This window comes from Scylla paramamosain, chromosome 35, assembly GCF_035594125.1.
Source record: "Scylla paramamosain isolate STU-SP2022 chromosome 35, ASM3559412v1, whole genome shotgun sequence".
NCBI lineage: Eukaryota > Metazoa > Arthropoda > Malacostraca > Decapoda > Portunidae > Scylla > Scylla paramamosain.
The window spans coordinates 4,011,017-4,027,872 of NC_087185.1; the positions used below are offsets into that span (position 1 = coordinate 4,011,017).

Consider the following 16,856-nt stretch of genomic DNA (forward strand, 5'->3'; position numbering starts at 1 on the left):
AATGTAACTATTCAAATATAATAATAGCGTATATTGGACAACATGGTCATGGTTTCCCATCATATCCGGTGTGCATGTATGTACGTATATATACAACACTCGCCGTCCGCCTCCACCACCACAACAGAGACACCAGCAGCGCGAGCAAGACGAGGACCTGTCACGTAAGTCACAGTGTTTTGTTGTGAAGTAGAAAATGGACTAGAATGCGAAGAACACAGTCTGCTGTCGCGCAAGTCGCATGCATACACTCGTTATTTCCTGTACGAATGGTGTCTATACTGCTTTCAGGAATTGTAACTGCTGCCTTAGGCTCTACTTGGAAGTATGGATGTGATCTTCCGGCTTTCCTTACTGAGTCTTTGTCATCCTCTTTTAGGGATTTTGGCGAAACTCTGCTGTTCCCTTAGACATATCAAAAGCTTTTGATAAAGTCTGGCACAAAGCTTTGATTTCCAAGCTACCCTGCTAGGGCTTCTATCCTTCTCTCTGTAGCTTCATCTCAAGATTCCTCTCGGACCGTTCTATTGCTATTGTAAAACAGTCATTGTTCTTTTCCTAAATCTATTAACAGTGGTGTTTCTCAGGATTCTGTCTTATCATCCACTCTCTTCCTATTATTCATCAATGATCTAAGCCAAATTTCTTGTCCTATCCCCTCTTCTTCAATGACACTCAACTATCACCCTCTACTACACTGAACATCCTCGGTCTGTCCTTTACATATAATATAAACTGAAAACTTCACATCACATCTCTGGCTAAAACAGCTTCTATGAAGTTAGGCATTCTGAGTCGTCTCCGCCAGTTTTTCTCACCCTCCAAGCTGCTATCTCTGTACAGGTACCTTATCTGTCCTTGTATGGAGTATGTTTCACATGTATGGTGGGTTTCTACCCATACTGCTCTTTTAGACTGAGTGGAATAAAAAGCTTTTCGTCTTATCAACTCCTCTCCTCTAACTGACTGTATTCAGCCTCTTTCTCATTACTGCAGTGTTGCATCTCTTGCTATCTTCTATCGCTATTTTCATGCTAATTGATCTTCTGACCTTGCTAACTGCTTGCCTCCCCTCCTCCCGCGGTCTCCCTGCACAAGAATTTCTTCTTTCTCTCACCCCTATTCTGTCCACCTCTCTAATGCAGGAGTTAACCAGCATTCTCAGTCATTCATCCCTTTCTCTGGTAATCTCTGGAACTCCCTGCCTGCTTTTGTATTTCATCCTTTCTATGACAAACTCTTTCAAAAAAGGAGATTTCAAGACACTTATCCTTTAATTTTTGACGACAGCTTTTGACTTTGTTGGGGATCAGCATCTCAGTGGGCCTTTCAGATTATAATTTTGTTGCCCCTGGCTAGTGCCCCTCATATATATATATATATATATATATATATATATATATATATATATATATATATATATATATATATATATATATATATATATATATATATATATATATATATGAAATTCAATTCAGTTTTTTTTTTTTCTAATCCAAGAACAACCAAGAACTCCCAAGACTGAGGAACGATAAATAACTAACCGACATTTGATATTAAACAAAATTATTTCTTTACTGCTTAAATACATAAGCAGGCGTTTTGTCTACCTCGTCATGAATGGCATCCTGCAGACTGGTGCAGTGTTGCCACCACCCTGTCCTCTGCCCCCACGCCCTCCCTCAACACACCTTGAACACCACTGCCCAATGTCCATTTAACATGCTGTGGACATTGCCAATGATCTCTTTTGACACCTGTCATGAGTGATGATGAGGGCTGCCACTGACATCAAGGCACTGGCTGGTGGATGACCGCTTGCCTTGTCTTTGTCTTGCCTTTACTTTCACGAGGCAGAATAACCCGCGACTCGCACGGAAATATTTCCGGCTGTCACGCCGAGACACGTCACAGCCCTGTTTTAGCCCGTTAGCGTCCGGTACTCCAAGTACTCTAAGTACCGGCCATCCTACACCATAGTATTTTACTAAAATAAACTTCCAAAGTCAACTATTTATTCCCTCCCTTAAAACAGAGGTTCCCAAACTGGGATCCGGGAGAAGGCTCTTGGGGGTCCAGAACACAATAAAAAAAATAAATTGTTTTAAACTCAGAAAAGAAATAAATAAATAAATTATATATATATATATATATATATATATATATATATATATATATATATATATATATATATATATATATATATATATATATATATATATATATATATATATATATATATATATATATATATATATATATATATACAGTAAAAAAAGAGCATCACTAATTCTCTATCATCCTAGTAGTATCGGTACTTCGATGTGCTAGCAGCTAGCTTGCACATCTTTACTATTTATTTATTTATTTATTTTATTTTTTACTTATTTATTTATTTATTTTATTTTATTTTTTTTTGTGCAGGAATAAGTAAATATTATATGTACTAAATTCTACTGGATAGTATTGAATATCCCGTTATGGTAATGATAATTTGTGGTCATCGGCGGGGACTTATCATGTCTGAGGGTCCTTGGGATGATCAAGTTGGGGAACCTCTGGCTTAGGGAGTCAACGCGGTACCGCTTGACTGCATTGCCACAATTCGACACATATATTTTTGCCACTCGTGTTTACTATTTAGCCTATCAACTGGTCACTTGTGTCTCTCCGTATGGAACATGTACCGTGCATTAAGAAAATGTGAACATATCGCCAGTGCCACAGTTTACACGTGTCATTGACTGTCCTCCATAATAAGGCCTGTTTCCAGTTATTTCTATAATTTCTGGGAGTTTTCCTACTTTTTATCACTGAGATTGTCAATAGCCTTGGCCAGGACTCCTGTTGTCGGTAACAGTGGCGAAGATACTTAAGTAGCCTTAAGATAATTTGTTCTTCACCTTAAGAAATCTGGCAATTGTTAGATGGGATTCTATTGCAGGCGTAGACTTTGATGCTACTACAGATATAAGTTTATAGAACATAAAATTGTCTTAACATAATGGTACTTTCCAGTTTAGAGGCCTCGTGACTCTAAAAAGTAGTCACCAAATCATCGAGTTTGATGCCACTAGAGGGCTGTATGTGCTTCATGAAAACCCCTTTAAAACATGCGTATAGCAGAGTGAGATACAATAGGATACACCCACTGTACAGAAGACTAGTAAATGATGTGATGAATCTGGCCTCGGCATGTGTTGGTCAGTCCCTTCCCTCCTGCTTCTCATGATGATTCATCCCTTAATGAACTACAGCTTCATGATAACTTGCCACTCATGTCATAAATTAACTTGTTACCTCAACTGGTATCATCTCCTGCATTAAAAATCTTGCATTGCCTGGTAACTGTAAGAAAGCTGTGAATCCCACTAATTTTTTTCCCTTGGCATTTACTCAGACCAAAGGTCACCCACCAGAAGCCCTCATCACTCAACTCACTCTGTCCAACACATGAACAGCTCTCATGCGCGGCCAGGCCTCAGTGACATGTGTTCCCTTCACAACATCTCTACATTCTTTTTTGCTCATCCACCTTCATGCAATAGATATGCATCCACCTTCCTACCACTGTGTCACTTTGCACTGTGTCACTGTGTGACTTACCCTTCCCAGCAAGCATAACCATACATGTCCATCATAGTTGATATTGTCATGAAAGGTTGCTGCAGAACTTGTAGACATTTAAAGTTTCCCAATGCTGCAGTATTAGGATTGAGAACACCACTGACATGAATCCTTCCTGATACATATCTTATCTACAGAATCAAGAATGGAGGCTTCAAAAGTGTACCGACTACTGGATGGACGGGTAGAGGAGAAAAGGGGCTCGGATGAGAAGAACGGCTTCAAAATATACCACATCCAATGGGAAGAAACATTAGATGAAGAAGGAGGCTTCAGAGTATTCTCCATCGGCCAACCCTCTAACATGCCCACTAAGTGCGTGTTGCTGCTGGGGGTAACAGGGGCAGGAAAGACCACTTTAGTTAGTGGGGTCTTGAACAACTTCCTTGGAGTCAGCTTTGAAGATCCCTTTCGCCTACAGGTGAAAGAGGAAACTGGTCGTGAGAAGACTCAGAGCCAGACAGATTTCATTACTGTATACACTATTTACTACAAAGAGGGAATGAAGCACAAGTACAACCTAGTGCTTATTGACTCTCCTGGCTTAGAAGACACAAGAGCAGCAGAGCAGCCACGTGATATAAGAAGCCAATTTGAAGAATTTATCACATCGGACCTTGGGGTCGATAATCTGCACTGTGTTGGCCTTGTTGCTAAAGCTACTACAAACAGGGACTTAAAATCTGAGAAGGCTGTACTTGAAGAAATTATTTCACTGCTGGGAGAAGCTGTTCCTGAAATCACTCATATTTTCGCAACTTTTGCTTGTGATCAGCCCTTAGTTGAGGCTGTTGTGAGAAATGCTGGTGTCCAATACAAAAGCATGTTCCAGTTTGACAATGGTATGCTTTACTCCCCAATTAATGCTAGTTCTGACAAGGAACTAGCCTTTTGGTCTTACAGATGGGACAAAATGAGAGAGCATTATGATGCAATGTTTGGTGCATTAGCCAATGCTTTACCTTTGAGTTTGGAACTCATCAGAGAGAGGAAATACTTTAACACATGTAAGAAGAATCTAAAGACACAGATAGAAAACTTAGCTACTTCAGTAACAGAGATGGAAATCAATAAGAATGCATACAACAAATATGAGCAGCAAAGAGTTACAAATAAGGACTGGAAGCAAACGAAACGTGTAGCCCTTCAAAACAATCAACAAGCAGTCAACTGTAACACGTGCCAGCAAACTTGTGAAATATTAAGATATGTTAACAATGAAGTTCAGGAAGATCATGATTCTGACATAGGTCATACGCTTGCACCTATCATAGGTGCTGTTACAACTCCCTTAGGAGCAATTGCTGCAGTAGGAGGTGCAATCTTAGGAACGTTACTTTCTAGGAAGAAGAAAAAACAACAAGTACCCCATACATTAAGTAATGCCGTGTGTGGAGAGAATGGTTGCTCCCATAACTTGCAAGAACATGCCTTAGAGTCTATGAAATTACAGACAAACATTGATGAAGATATGAAAAAACTTTATGAAGAAGCAGTCTCAAAGACAGAGGATGCAAAATCTAAAATTATCCAGGCTCAAGAAGAAATCTTGAGCTGCAGCACAACTATTTCCCATACCACTGTAGAGTTATTAAGTCATTCAAAGAAAGTAGAGAAGCTGACAAAAAAAAGTTTTCTTTCCACTGATGACATAAATTCTCAGCTCAGGAGTGAAATCAGCCAGAGTGAGGTTAATATTATTCCTCAAGCAACAAAGTATATTGCTATTCTTACAAAAGCAATGGGAACACTTGCATCACATAGTGCTGAAGAAGTTCTTGGCAAGCATGAACTTGTTAAGGAAATGCTACTCGAAGATTATGAAGAATTTTTCAAATAGAACACAAAGAGTGGCACTGGTCAAAGGAACAATGTAATGGACTGCTATTTTTTGTACAATGGGTGAGAAGTGTGTGACTGCTTCAGCATTGTCATCAGTTATCACACTGCATATCCCAAGTGAACTCCGAACCTTGGATGGGTGAACACTTCATGCATCAGATGACATTCAAGCTAAAACAGACTGCCAGTTCCTTATTTATTTGATCACTAACTGATCAATTCATAAAAATGATATCTAGACCATATAAGCTGGACTATATGGAAGCTGTGAGACAGCACTGCCCAAAAAACACAAGGCTGCCAATAAAAAACAGTCAACATGACTCCAAGGTTGTCCAGACTTTACTGTGCCTTGTTCAGATGTGAAGATACAGGCAGTGTTTGTTTCAGTAGCCAAACTTGATACTGGTTTGCCTGTTCACTGACTCAGTCACTGAAAATGCACTGGTCAATGAGAACACCCCCTCAATAAACAGCATCTGCTGGACAAGTGAGAGGTCCCACAGCAATGTGGCTGTTCACACATTTGCAGTACACAGTCCCCTCTCAGAGGCTGCCAAGGTACATAGTTTCACTTTTCCCCATGCATATCCAAGACAAGGTTTTGTTAAATAGTCCACAATATGAGATGTAAACTACACTTATAAGTGTTGTTTCTTGCTATAGTCTTTTTTTTTTTTTTTTTTTGGTAATAATTGTATGAAAACAATTATTTTATTTTATGTAATACAGTGGTTGAAACACTATGATCATTTGTATATATTTTCAAAATATTGGAGGACATTACTCAAATTTACTAAAATGTGATTATTCATCTTATATAACCCACTATATTATGAATTACTGAATTCATTCTTTAGAAACATTTAGTTACTACACATTTCTAATATAACATTGACATTAAAAGTTGATGTGATATTTGAATGCTATGTGCAATAAAAAGATGTTATGAAACTTTCCCTTGGAATATGTACTGTTATCCTACAGTGGGAGAATGAAATTAAGGACATTAATACTGTTCTAACAATGAAGACGGTGTCCCTGTATAGAAAAGGTAGACTGTATCATGTCCTCTATTTATCACAAACACAGAGAGACTGATCTGAAGGCAGGAGAGATTGTCCACAAGAAGTCCCTGAAGAATGAATCCCTGACAGGCTACTCAAGGTAAGTATGAGTCCAACATGTTACTTGTACCAGTTACGCAAAACTGCAAGTGATTTTTCTTCATCTTAGACTGCCCCAGCACAAGTGTATGCATATGCGTGAGGAGTGAAGTGCTTCATGGTAGAGAAGCTTTGAGTGTATTAGGACTACACAGAAAACAAAGTTGTATTGCATGATGTAGCATGAAGTGCAGCTTAGATGTGCATATGAGACGTGTCTAAAATACCCTCAGTCTTCTTCAATGTATGCTGTTTGGGACATTACACTCCTCTCAGTGTTTCTTCCATTTTTCAGAATAGTTCATAAACCCCTCTTTTCAAGATATTCACCAAGTCCTCTACAACCTCAGCACAAAATTTTAACAACTTAACTGTTTTCCCTAACTAATGTTCAGGTTTGTAGTAAAACCTGAAACATTTTTGCTTATTCACTCACTCAAGTTGGTGTGAAGACATCAGTCATAGAGAACACACCCTCACTCAACAGCATCTGCTGGACAAATGAGAGGGCCCACAGTTGTGTGTCTGATCACACATCTGCAGTACACAGTCCCCTCTCAGAGGCTGCCAAGGTACATCAATGCTGCACAACCAGTTTTCATAATATTCACACTGGTTGGTGGTAGATTAATGTAGTTTACAGGAGATGATGGCAGAATATGCTAATGGAGACAGTGCTGCTCATACCTCAGATAGGAGTGTTGTGCAATATGGGTGAGCAGCCATCATGCCCACTGCCTCTAGTAGGTGATAAAGATAAATTAAATAAGTAAAAAACAAATACTTGTAATGTGTGTTGCACTTCATTCAGACTTCTCAGTCATCCAGGAATTTTAATATTCTTATCAGTTGCATCAAAACAACGCTCTGAATTGTCATTGAGGTTAATAAGCAACTTCAATCGTCCAATTATTTTTTATTTATTTATTTATTTATTTATTTATTTTTTTTTTTTTTCTTATTCGCGGGGAGGACGATATTGTGGGTATCAATATTTCAGCCTGATTCTCCTCATACAAAACTCCACCTAACCTAGCAAAGCATTGCATCTTTACTTCTACATCTACAATTCCTCCATCTATAGGAATATGCAACCCGGGAAACTTTTGCCAAACACTGATAAACTCTGGAACTCCCTGCCTGCTTTTGAATTTCCTCATGCCTTTAACTTGATCTGTTTCATGAGGAAGTTACAAGACATCCTCAAATGCTGGATACCCCTTTTGATTAGCTAACTCTTTGGAGACTGGTACATACAGCAAACTTTTTTTTTTTTTTTTTTGCCTTTTTGTTGTCCTTGGCTTGAATGCCTCCTACGTAAAAAGAAAGACAAAAAACAGCTTAATCACCAATTACCTTATTACTGAGTTAATAAACGAGGTGTTTCCTCTACCCCTCAGGCAACGAAACTTCCTCTTCTTCTTGTGACTTGTTCGTACACTATTTCTATCTATCTTTTACTTATGTATTAATATTCTTAGACTCATGATTCTTTGTGGAAATGCATTAAAAAAACCGCGCTTCGTGAATCACTTGCAGTTTCCGCATTACATAATAGACACAACAATATAAATAATATTAAAATCAAACCACTTACCTGTACCTTACCTATTTCAGATTAGAGAAGAACGTATTTTAACACATTATAGGTAGTATTTGTGGACATGAAGCACCGATAAAGTTAAGCAGCACATAGTGACACTAGACTTAACTGAAACTAGAAGCGGATATAATGAGATAATAATAGGAAACCAGCTGACGTGAGAAAATAAGACTAAAATAAGAATACAAATGACGCATTGGCTTCTGCGGGGTGTACATGAGAAAGACACAAAGCTGAGGTGATGGAAATATGTCAGGAAACAGTATGGAGACTGATAATTAAGTAAGGCTAACCTGGATGAGCTAAAAGTGATAAAACAAGAGAGAGAGAAAAAAAAGGTGACGTATTGTGGTCTTTGTACTATTGCTATTATAGTAATATTCGAGTATTTTGCTGTTCCCGTCATTTGTAAAAGGAAAGTGTCTGTCAAAAACTATTGTTTTGGTACTATTGGAGTTAGTTACTTTGCTTTGTACAGCTTTCTAGTGTTGATAATACATATTTAATATTATTCGAGTACTTTCTTGTTGGTCATTTGTATTAACGTGTTAGTTCAAGCGTTGTCCTTTTACTATTGTCATTACGCAGTTACTAATGCACAAGTACTTTGCTGTTCCTGCCATTCATACGAAGAAAGTGTCGATTCCCACAAGCCACTTTGTCATAACTAACGTTAATTAGTTACTGCCTAGTTAAAGAGACCTATAAGACAATCATCTGCGGTTCTTTCCTGTCTACATTGCCTTTTTCTCTTCACAGAACTTCCTATTAACGTTTTATGTTAATCCTAAAGTGATTTATGAAAGTCTGGAAAAGAGATTAATAATAAGGGAGGAAAGGTAATCTAGATATCAAATTAAAGGTATGTAGCTATGACCTCATTACCTACGCTGTATGTAGAGGAATATAAAGGATTTCACAAGAAGTTAGTAGGTCCACATATGGTAGTATGAATAGTGTCTTTTCTCCATTATCCATATTGGTCAATTTTAATAATATTCTCTCAAGAGTTCAACAGCCTGTCTCTCTGTCCCCATTACATCCATTAATATCATCCTTTTTACTAGATTTGTTTATTATTTTCCCCATGGTAATTAAGTCTTCATAAGCACAGATATGGTATGGAAATGCTGTGAGGGTATTGATTCCTGATACATGTGTAGCTTGGACTGTCAGTGTTAGGGAAGTTAAGGCAAGTCAGACTCACCTCAGCATAAACCTGATGCAGTGCTTTCCATGCCCTTGTTGTTGATTACTTAGCACCTCTACAGAAGTTAGTCCTACGAGAGAAAATGTCAAAATGAGTACGTAACAGGTGAAGATTTGTTTTTATTTCCTGGCCATTGACACCCATCAAGTCCCTTAATTGTCTGAATGGCAGCCTGATATAAATAGAAAAATTATGTTGTTGAGGTCTGAATCAATGAAATCTGGTAGTATCTCAGAGCTTCTCATAGAAGTAATTTGTAGCAACCAAGCATCTTTTCCTTGAGTATAAGGATCATGTTTGCCAGAAATTTTTCTAGTGCACCCTTCCCTTAATTTTCTGATATGTATTTGGATTAAGTAAAGTATAAATATTTTTCCTTTCTGACATCTCTCTTACCAACAGGAATAAAAAATGGAGACTTCAGAAGTGAACAAACTTCTGGAGGGGCAGACCACTTTTGCCCAGGAAGAAGATGGACTCAAAATATACCACATTCATCCATGGCAAGAAAGAGAAGACAGAGAAAGAGGCTTCCGAGTATTCTGCATCGGTGAGCCATCTGACCAGCCCACTAGATGCGTGCTGCTGCTGGGGGAGACAGGGGCAGGGAAAACCACTTTCATCAATGCTGCCATCAATCATCTCTTCGGAGTGAGGTTTGAGGAGCCTTTCCGCTTACAGTTGAAAGAGGAGACTGAAGACAATCGCATGGAGACTGAGAGCCAGACAGACCTCATTACTGCTTATACTGTTTACTACAAGGAAGGGATGAAGCACAAGTACAACTTTGTGTTTATTGATACTCCTGGCCTGGCAGACACAAGGGGAGTGCAGCAGCAGAGAGATACAAGGAGTCGCTTGGAAGCGTTTCTGACATCAGACTTTGGGGTTGATGATTTACACTGCGTTGGTCTTGTTGCTAAGGGAAATACAAATAGAGATTTTGATTCCCAGAAGACTTTGCTTAAGGAAATTATTTCATTGCTAGGGGATAGTGTTCCTGAAATCACTCATATTTTTGCCACTTTTGCTGTTGATAAGCCTATAGTAGATGCTGTTATGAAAAATGCTGGAGTTTCTTTCAAAAGCATGTTTCAGTTTGATAATGGTGTCCTCTTCTGCTTCCAAACACTCCAAACTATGGTTTCCCTCAGATGGAATGTCATGACTGCACAGTATGAAACTTTCATTGATGCATTGATCAATGCCCCATCTGTAAGTGTTAGGATCCTTAGAGAAAGAAAACTCTTTGACACATGTAAGAAGAACTTGAAAGTTAAGATTGAAAAACTGGCCACTTCAGTAGCAGCAATGGAAATTGATAAGAAAATATACGTAAAGTATGAGCTGCAAGAAGCAAAAAATGAGGGATGGATGCAGGAGGAAACTATAGAGAAAAAGATAACAGTAGACCTTGAAGATGGCATTCATGCACATAACTGTCACACATGTCAGCAGACTTGTATCTTTCCCTGCTACAACAGTTCTGGCAGCGGCATTCTGGCGGGTCTGGCTGGTGGGGCGGGTGGAACAGCTGCTGGTGCTGTGATAGCTAACCTCACAACAAACGTGATAACCGCTGCCGCTGCCCGTGCTGCTTCAGCCAGGGGCCTTGCAGCATCAGTTGGGAACATGGCAGTGCGTACCCTTGGCGGGGCAATTACAGCCTCAGAAGTGGGAGCCGTGGGGGCTGCTGGTACATCGGCCTCCCTTGCCATTGGTGGTGTGTTGGGAATTGCTGTAGGACTCTTCACCGAAGCCATGTTTAGCAGGATGACCAGCTCGTGTGGTGTTATGGGCGTTGACAGTGTGTGTGGGAAGGACGGCTGCACCCATCCCCTACCACAGCACGTTAAAGAAGAAAGAATTATTGTAAGAGAAAGTGAAGTGAATAAGAAAATTGATAAAGATATGAAAGAACTTTACGATGTAGCCACCTCAAAAAAATTGGATGCAAATGCTAAGATTATTAATGGTCGACAAAAAATTCTGAGTTACAGGAGAAGTATTTCTCATATTACTGTAGAGCTGATGTATCATGCAAAGAGGGTACAGGAGCTAACTTCACAGCATTCTGATTATATAGAAGATGTGACTAGTCAGCTTATCAATGAAATCAGACTGGGTGAGCCTAACATAATTCCTTATGCAGTAAAACATATTAACATTTTAAAAAAAGCTATGCAGAAACTTACAGAATACCCAGCTAACCAAGTCCTTGGTAAACACGAACTTGTAGAGGAGATGCTAGTAAGCGTATACAGAGATCACTGACAGACAAGCATATACTGCCAGAACCAAGCATTAAACACTGAGCAGAGACAGGGTACTCAGGCAAGCAGCAGCAGCAACCTCACACTGTGGAGGTGTGTGTGAGTGGTTTGTGAGGAACAACTGGACTTCAAAGATGCAATTTGTAAGGAGGAACACTATTGTTGTGTGAGGATTGGGGCTGGGCAGTTCTGCAGTGTAGCTTTCTACTGAAAGCTTGCAAATCTCATCTTGGTGTTCATGACAATTTCATGGTGAGAGATACCACTCTTCTTTTAACCCTAGAGGAGCTATGTGGTCATAGGTAAGCAGTTTGGGAAATTATTTAATGAATATTTTATGTAAGAATGTATATCATACATCAATAAAAACAACAGCTCTCTGAACATGTATTTATTCATACTTCACATAAGATTGAGAAACCATGGCTTTGTACAATGGTTGTGGGTATTATCTTCTAAAAGTTGTATTTGGCATCCTCTAACATATCATATGCCATCTTTGCATTCTTTCACTATCTTGTAGAGTCTGTCCAAGGCCAGTGCTGGGGACCCATTCACTCATGTCCATTCTTGCTATCCTCCAAATAGTGATGGCATCTCACTGGTGTGGCACTGATTTCCTTCATTGGAGACAGCTGTGTGTCTGTGGACGAGTGGTGACTGGCACCAAGCTCAGCTCAACTGTGGTAAGTCCAGTTGTGAGGAGTGCTCAGAGCTGTGTGAGTGTTGCACTGGCATATACTCGTATTGTTAAAATCCAAGAAGGAAAGAGAGAAAATAAGATGACCAAAAAAAGTGCAAGGACATGAAGTGCAGACTGCTGTTGTCACCCAGTATAAAGAACAATTATCAGAACAGAGCAATCAACCAGACTAGGCACCCTCCCCAGTCTGTCATATACATAAAGGTTCTAAAAAACACTGAGAAGTTCAATATAATATTCTATATATCAGCAACAAATAAAGGACCTCAAAATGATGTTAAATCGTAGCAAGAGGTAAGAGACACAAGCATCGTGGAATCAGGGCATGCACATTTGGTAGCGGACGAGGATCAGCTCCCCCACAAAAGCAAGGATGGAGAGGACTGAGCCACCCAGCATGAGCAGCATGGTGCCAAACAAGTCCTTCAGGTTGAGGGAGCGTAGCGGCTGCTGGGCGTATGGATTTACTGTGCAGAAACTCTGGGGCCAAAATTGTTTCTTCCATGCATCCATTAAGCCAGACTGAATGATCTGAAGTATTCTGCAATGCATATTATAGTAGGAAAGGCTGTTAATGATTCTAAAATTGCATACAGATGATGGCTAAAGATAATTGCCTTAAAGAGATACTGCTTCCTGAGGATAACTGGGTCTGTATCTTAATTTGAAGACTGCTAAGAGACTCTATCTTGAGAAACCTGAATGTTCCCCAGCAAACCTCCACTGAATGAACAAAGCCAGCACACACAAGGGTGTACAGTCTGTCAAAATTAAGAGAATAAAGGGGAAGTGGTTAGTGTTGCAAGGTTTGAATTGTGAGTGACATTATTATCTTTAAACTTAATTTTATAGCTTCAAAAGAGGATGTCTTCCAGTTTACCTTATATGGAAAACAGAGGTAAAGATAGTGATACAATTTTGTTCCCAAGCTCATGATTTCATCAATAGTTTCATGAACATTTTCTTCCCCTTCACTTTATTTAGGACTCAATCCACCTTGACCACAATTGCCTTTATTCACTCAGCCACAACATTCCCATATACAGAGAACTATAGAATATTCCTGTTGTTTACTATGAAAGGAGCAAAAGTAACATAAATTCATATTCTCAGATTCTAAAGCATTATCCGTCAACAGACAGGTGCAGCACACTTACTCATAGCTGAAGGCATCCCTGTAAGGAGAGCCTTGCTGCAGGATGATGCCAAAACGTGTGTAGAAGAAGGGGTCCCTCACCACAGTCATTCGGCACTCACCATGCAGTGCCAAGTCATCAGCCACCGCAAATTCCAGCCATGAGTTATCCTAGGGTGACATACTTAGGCTGCTTTGTCAAGTACCTCGCTAACCACTATTAAATATGGCAGAAGGAGTTGACATTTTTACAATGTTATGTGACAGAAGAGAGGAAAATGCAGGAGGGAGGTATAGTTAAGCTGCTTGGATGGTTTGTCAAATACTATACCTCCTTAAACACTATTATATATGACAGAAGGAATAATTCAGCACTATAATATTCAAGTGGACATTTTTTGTGTGATGTTATAAAATGGAGGAAAATAAGGATGACCATAGTGCAGTGATGAACAGGAATGTACACTTGTTAAAGAAAATGTAGTAAGACCTTTGGAAACATAGTGCAGTGATGAACAGGAATGTACACTTGTTAAAGAGAATGCAGTAAGACCTTTGAAAACATAGTGCTTGAAGGCCAAAAGCTTTAAAGGCCAAGGATAACAACACACAAGAAGAAATGTTATGGCCACAGTAAACAACTATTGCCCACCACATCTGCTTCATAAATAACTAATGCATATGACTTCACTCTGCAGGAACTGATATCACCAAGTAAACTATCTATCTATCTATATATCAGGCCTAGACAAAGCACCACACACTTACGCATCATTCACACTCTTGGCCCCATCAGTCCAATGTGAAAAGGGACAGTCTCATGGATGATCCTACTGCATTTCACAATCAAACAGTAAGGAGGCAGTGGTTCTTTACTTACCTCAAAGTAGGCAAACTTCTTGGATCGCACAGCTGCCACACCTTCCTCAAAGCTGTAGACAAGGAGGCCTGGGTTGTCCTTGTGTAGCTGCCCCACCTTGCCAAATAGTGTGTTTGGGGCTGAAAACTGATCACAGAGTTCCAGGATTAAATGTGAGTGAGAATTCATGGATAAAGCCACATAACAACTATAACATTTGTGAAGAAGGGAAGAAGCATGTATGAATATTATATCTATCCAACAAAGTTCCAGGATTAGCTGTGCTAGTGAGAATTCATAGATAGAGCCACACAGCAACTACAACACACTAGTCTCAAGGCTGCACTTACATGACAGGAAGGGAAGAAACTTGTAAAATATTATATGTCCCTGGAGTTATTGTATCATTATGTCAACCTCTTAAAAAACACGAACAGAAAAATACTTGGGGCGATGTAAAACAGTTTATGCATTGAATTTAGTAGCAACACAATAAAAAAAACCTACAATATATATCAAGACAAAAGTAATGTGCACTCACCAAAGCCCTAAGTGAAATAATGGATCCACTCTTAATCTACACTATCAGAAAGAGAACCAAATGAACAGAGAACTCAGGCTTAGAACACCCACTCCTGCACTACCTTGAACACTTCTTCCATTGCTGAGTTGGCCAAGTAAGTCCAGAGTAACTTGCGTGACTCCACCAGGTCTTTCAGAGACTTGACTGGTGGCTCCGTGAAGCGAACAGTGAGGGAGGAGATGAGTTTGCTGCTGTAGGAGGCCACCAGTACCACACAGAACACCCACCACCAAGCCACCAGCATCCTAATGGGTCCTGTCTGTGGATGCTTGTTAGCTGCCGGGGAAAGATAGTGCATAGAAGGCTAGAGACTTAGTGGGCAGGTAGAGGATAAGGAGATAGGTATAGGTGGTAGGCATGCTGAGAGAAGGAAAAGAACTTGTTGAACTGCTAGAGATAGGAAGACATGCAACTCTCAACTGTATGAGTAATGAACTGGAAAGAAAGGGATATGTGAGGAAAATAAACTAAAATATCAAATAAAAGGGACCATATTGCCTTTAAGTCACCGTTACTACTGCCACTATCACTTATACATACATAGATTATACTGAACTTGAATCTTACAAACTCTGCCCACCACTTACCCTGCTGAATCAAACACCCAAAAATGTCAAAGAGGTAGTGGGAAAGTGAATAGGTTTTGCAGGATTTCTTGGCAGGGTACAGGATGCCCCTGTCTCCCCAGAGCCTGGATAGGACCCACGTCAGAATCCCCACCACCAGTGAAGATACCAGCACTCCAGACCACACCTGGATGTCCAATAAGAAACAGGAGAGAGAGAGAGAGAGAGAGAGAGAGAGAGAGAGAGAGAGAGAGAGAGAGAGAGAGAGAGAGAGAGAGAGAGAGAGAGAGAGAGAGAGAGAGAGAGAGAGAGAGAATAAATATATGAACACAAGACAAAACCTAAGAACACTTTATGCAAGACGTAATGAATTGCATGTTGATGAACAAGATGAAATAGAACAAGGCTCTCTCCCTACCCACCTCAGAGAGAGAGAGAGAGAGAGAGAGAGAGAGAGAGAGAGAGAGAGAGAGAGAGAGAGAGAGAGAGAGAGAGAGTAAAAGCTACAGAACATAAGAACAACAATTAATAATGTTGGAAGTATAAAAGAAACTATATGAATTAGTCTCGCAAGATGAGGGTAAACGAACAAAAGACGGATGAAAAATAGATGAAACAACAGAAGGGCAATGGCATTAAATAAAGTTACAAAGCACGTCCATTTATTTCAACGTTGGGAAGTTAAAATAATCAAGAATATAAAATCACCCATGCACACAGGCATTCTGAATAACCTTTAAACTTGAATAATGGAACCTGGTGCAGCACTTCGCCCAGCCAGTGAGCCTATCAACTTACCAGGCCGGCGAAGGGGAAGAGATAAGCCGTGAGGTCGACCGTGACAATGGACTCTGGAATGAGAATGTCCCAAGGCTCATAGTCGAATGGCACGGTGAAGTCAATGGCTTTCTCTCGCGCCTCTGTGATCGAAGTGGGTCCCAGCGCCATCTCCACTTCCTGGCGGCGAGCGGGGAGGTAACACAAACAAGAATCTAAAACTATCTGCTGGTATTCTTCCATGAGTAAACAAACTTATCGGAACAGAAGAGTCACTGCAAACTGAAAGCAAGAACCGTATTTTGGAACGCTAGAGGCTTTCATAAGGGAAGATCCTGAAAGGCTACGGAAGTGATTATTCCTGTTCTCAAGGTTGTGTTACTCAGAGAAGTAGAATTTAAACTATCAATAACATAATGAAGACACCTGAAATATCTTACTTCATCAAAACATAATAGTTGAGGTTAGATGAATGTGCTTACTGTGGTTCAGACGACACTTCTGGCTGT

The 16,856-nt window shown here is 39.8% G+C and overlaps 3 protein-coding genes across 10 annotated transcripts in view; 2 read left to right on the forward strand and 1 right to left on the reverse strand.

Moving 5' to 3' along the window:
• The first annotated feature begins 16 nt into the window (after window positions 1–16).
• On the forward strand, window positions 17–12,104 carry LOC135090574 (uncharacterized). Of its 2 annotated transcripts, XM_063987451.1 has the most exons (3): window positions 17–164; window positions 3,768–6,639; window positions 9,854–12,104. In XM_063987451.1, the coding sequence occupies exon 3, from the start codon at window positions 9,863–9,865 to the stop codon at window positions 11,723–11,725; it is 1,863 nt and encodes a 620-aa protein (XP_063843521.1). In that variant the 5' UTR covers window positions 17–164; window positions 3,768–6,639; window positions 9,854–9,862; the 3' UTR covers window positions 11,726–12,104. The 2 variants fall into 2 exon arrangements, with proteins under 2 accessions (XP_063843521.1, XP_063843520.1); XM_063987450.1 differs by lacking the exons at window positions 17–164; window positions 3,768–6,639 and adding an exon at window positions 7,606–8,579.
• Window positions 3,776–5,470, forward strand: LOC135090402 (uncharacterized). Its single transcript, XM_063987155.1, has one exon. The coding sequence runs from the start codon at window positions 3,776–3,778 to the stop codon at window positions 5,468–5,470; it is 1,695 nt and encodes a 564-aa protein (XP_063843225.1).
• LOC135090573 (probable glutamate receptor) overlaps window positions 12,101–16,856 on the reverse strand; it is a 54,267-nt gene continuing 49,511 nt past the window's right edge. For 6 of the 7 annotated variants that reach the window (XM_063987445.1, XM_063987448.1, XM_063987447.1 and 3 more), the window contains 6 exons: window positions 16,369–16,527; window positions 15,592–15,757; window positions 15,066–15,280; window positions 14,443–14,568; window positions 13,585–13,733; window positions 12,101–12,968 (listed from right to left, as the gene is read on the reverse strand). In XM_063987445.1, the coding sequence (XP_063843515.1) occupies window positions 12,746–12,968; window positions 13,585–13,733; window positions 14,443–14,568; window positions 15,066–15,280; window positions 15,592–15,757; window positions 16,369–16,527 (1,038 nt within the window). In that variant the 3' untranslated portion in view covers window positions 12,101–12,745. The remainder of the gene's footprint in view (window positions 12,969–13,584; window positions 13,734–14,442; window positions 14,569–15,065; window positions 15,281–15,591; window positions 15,758–16,368; window positions 16,528–16,856) is intronic. The other variant, XM_063987446.1, reaches the window with a different exon arrangement.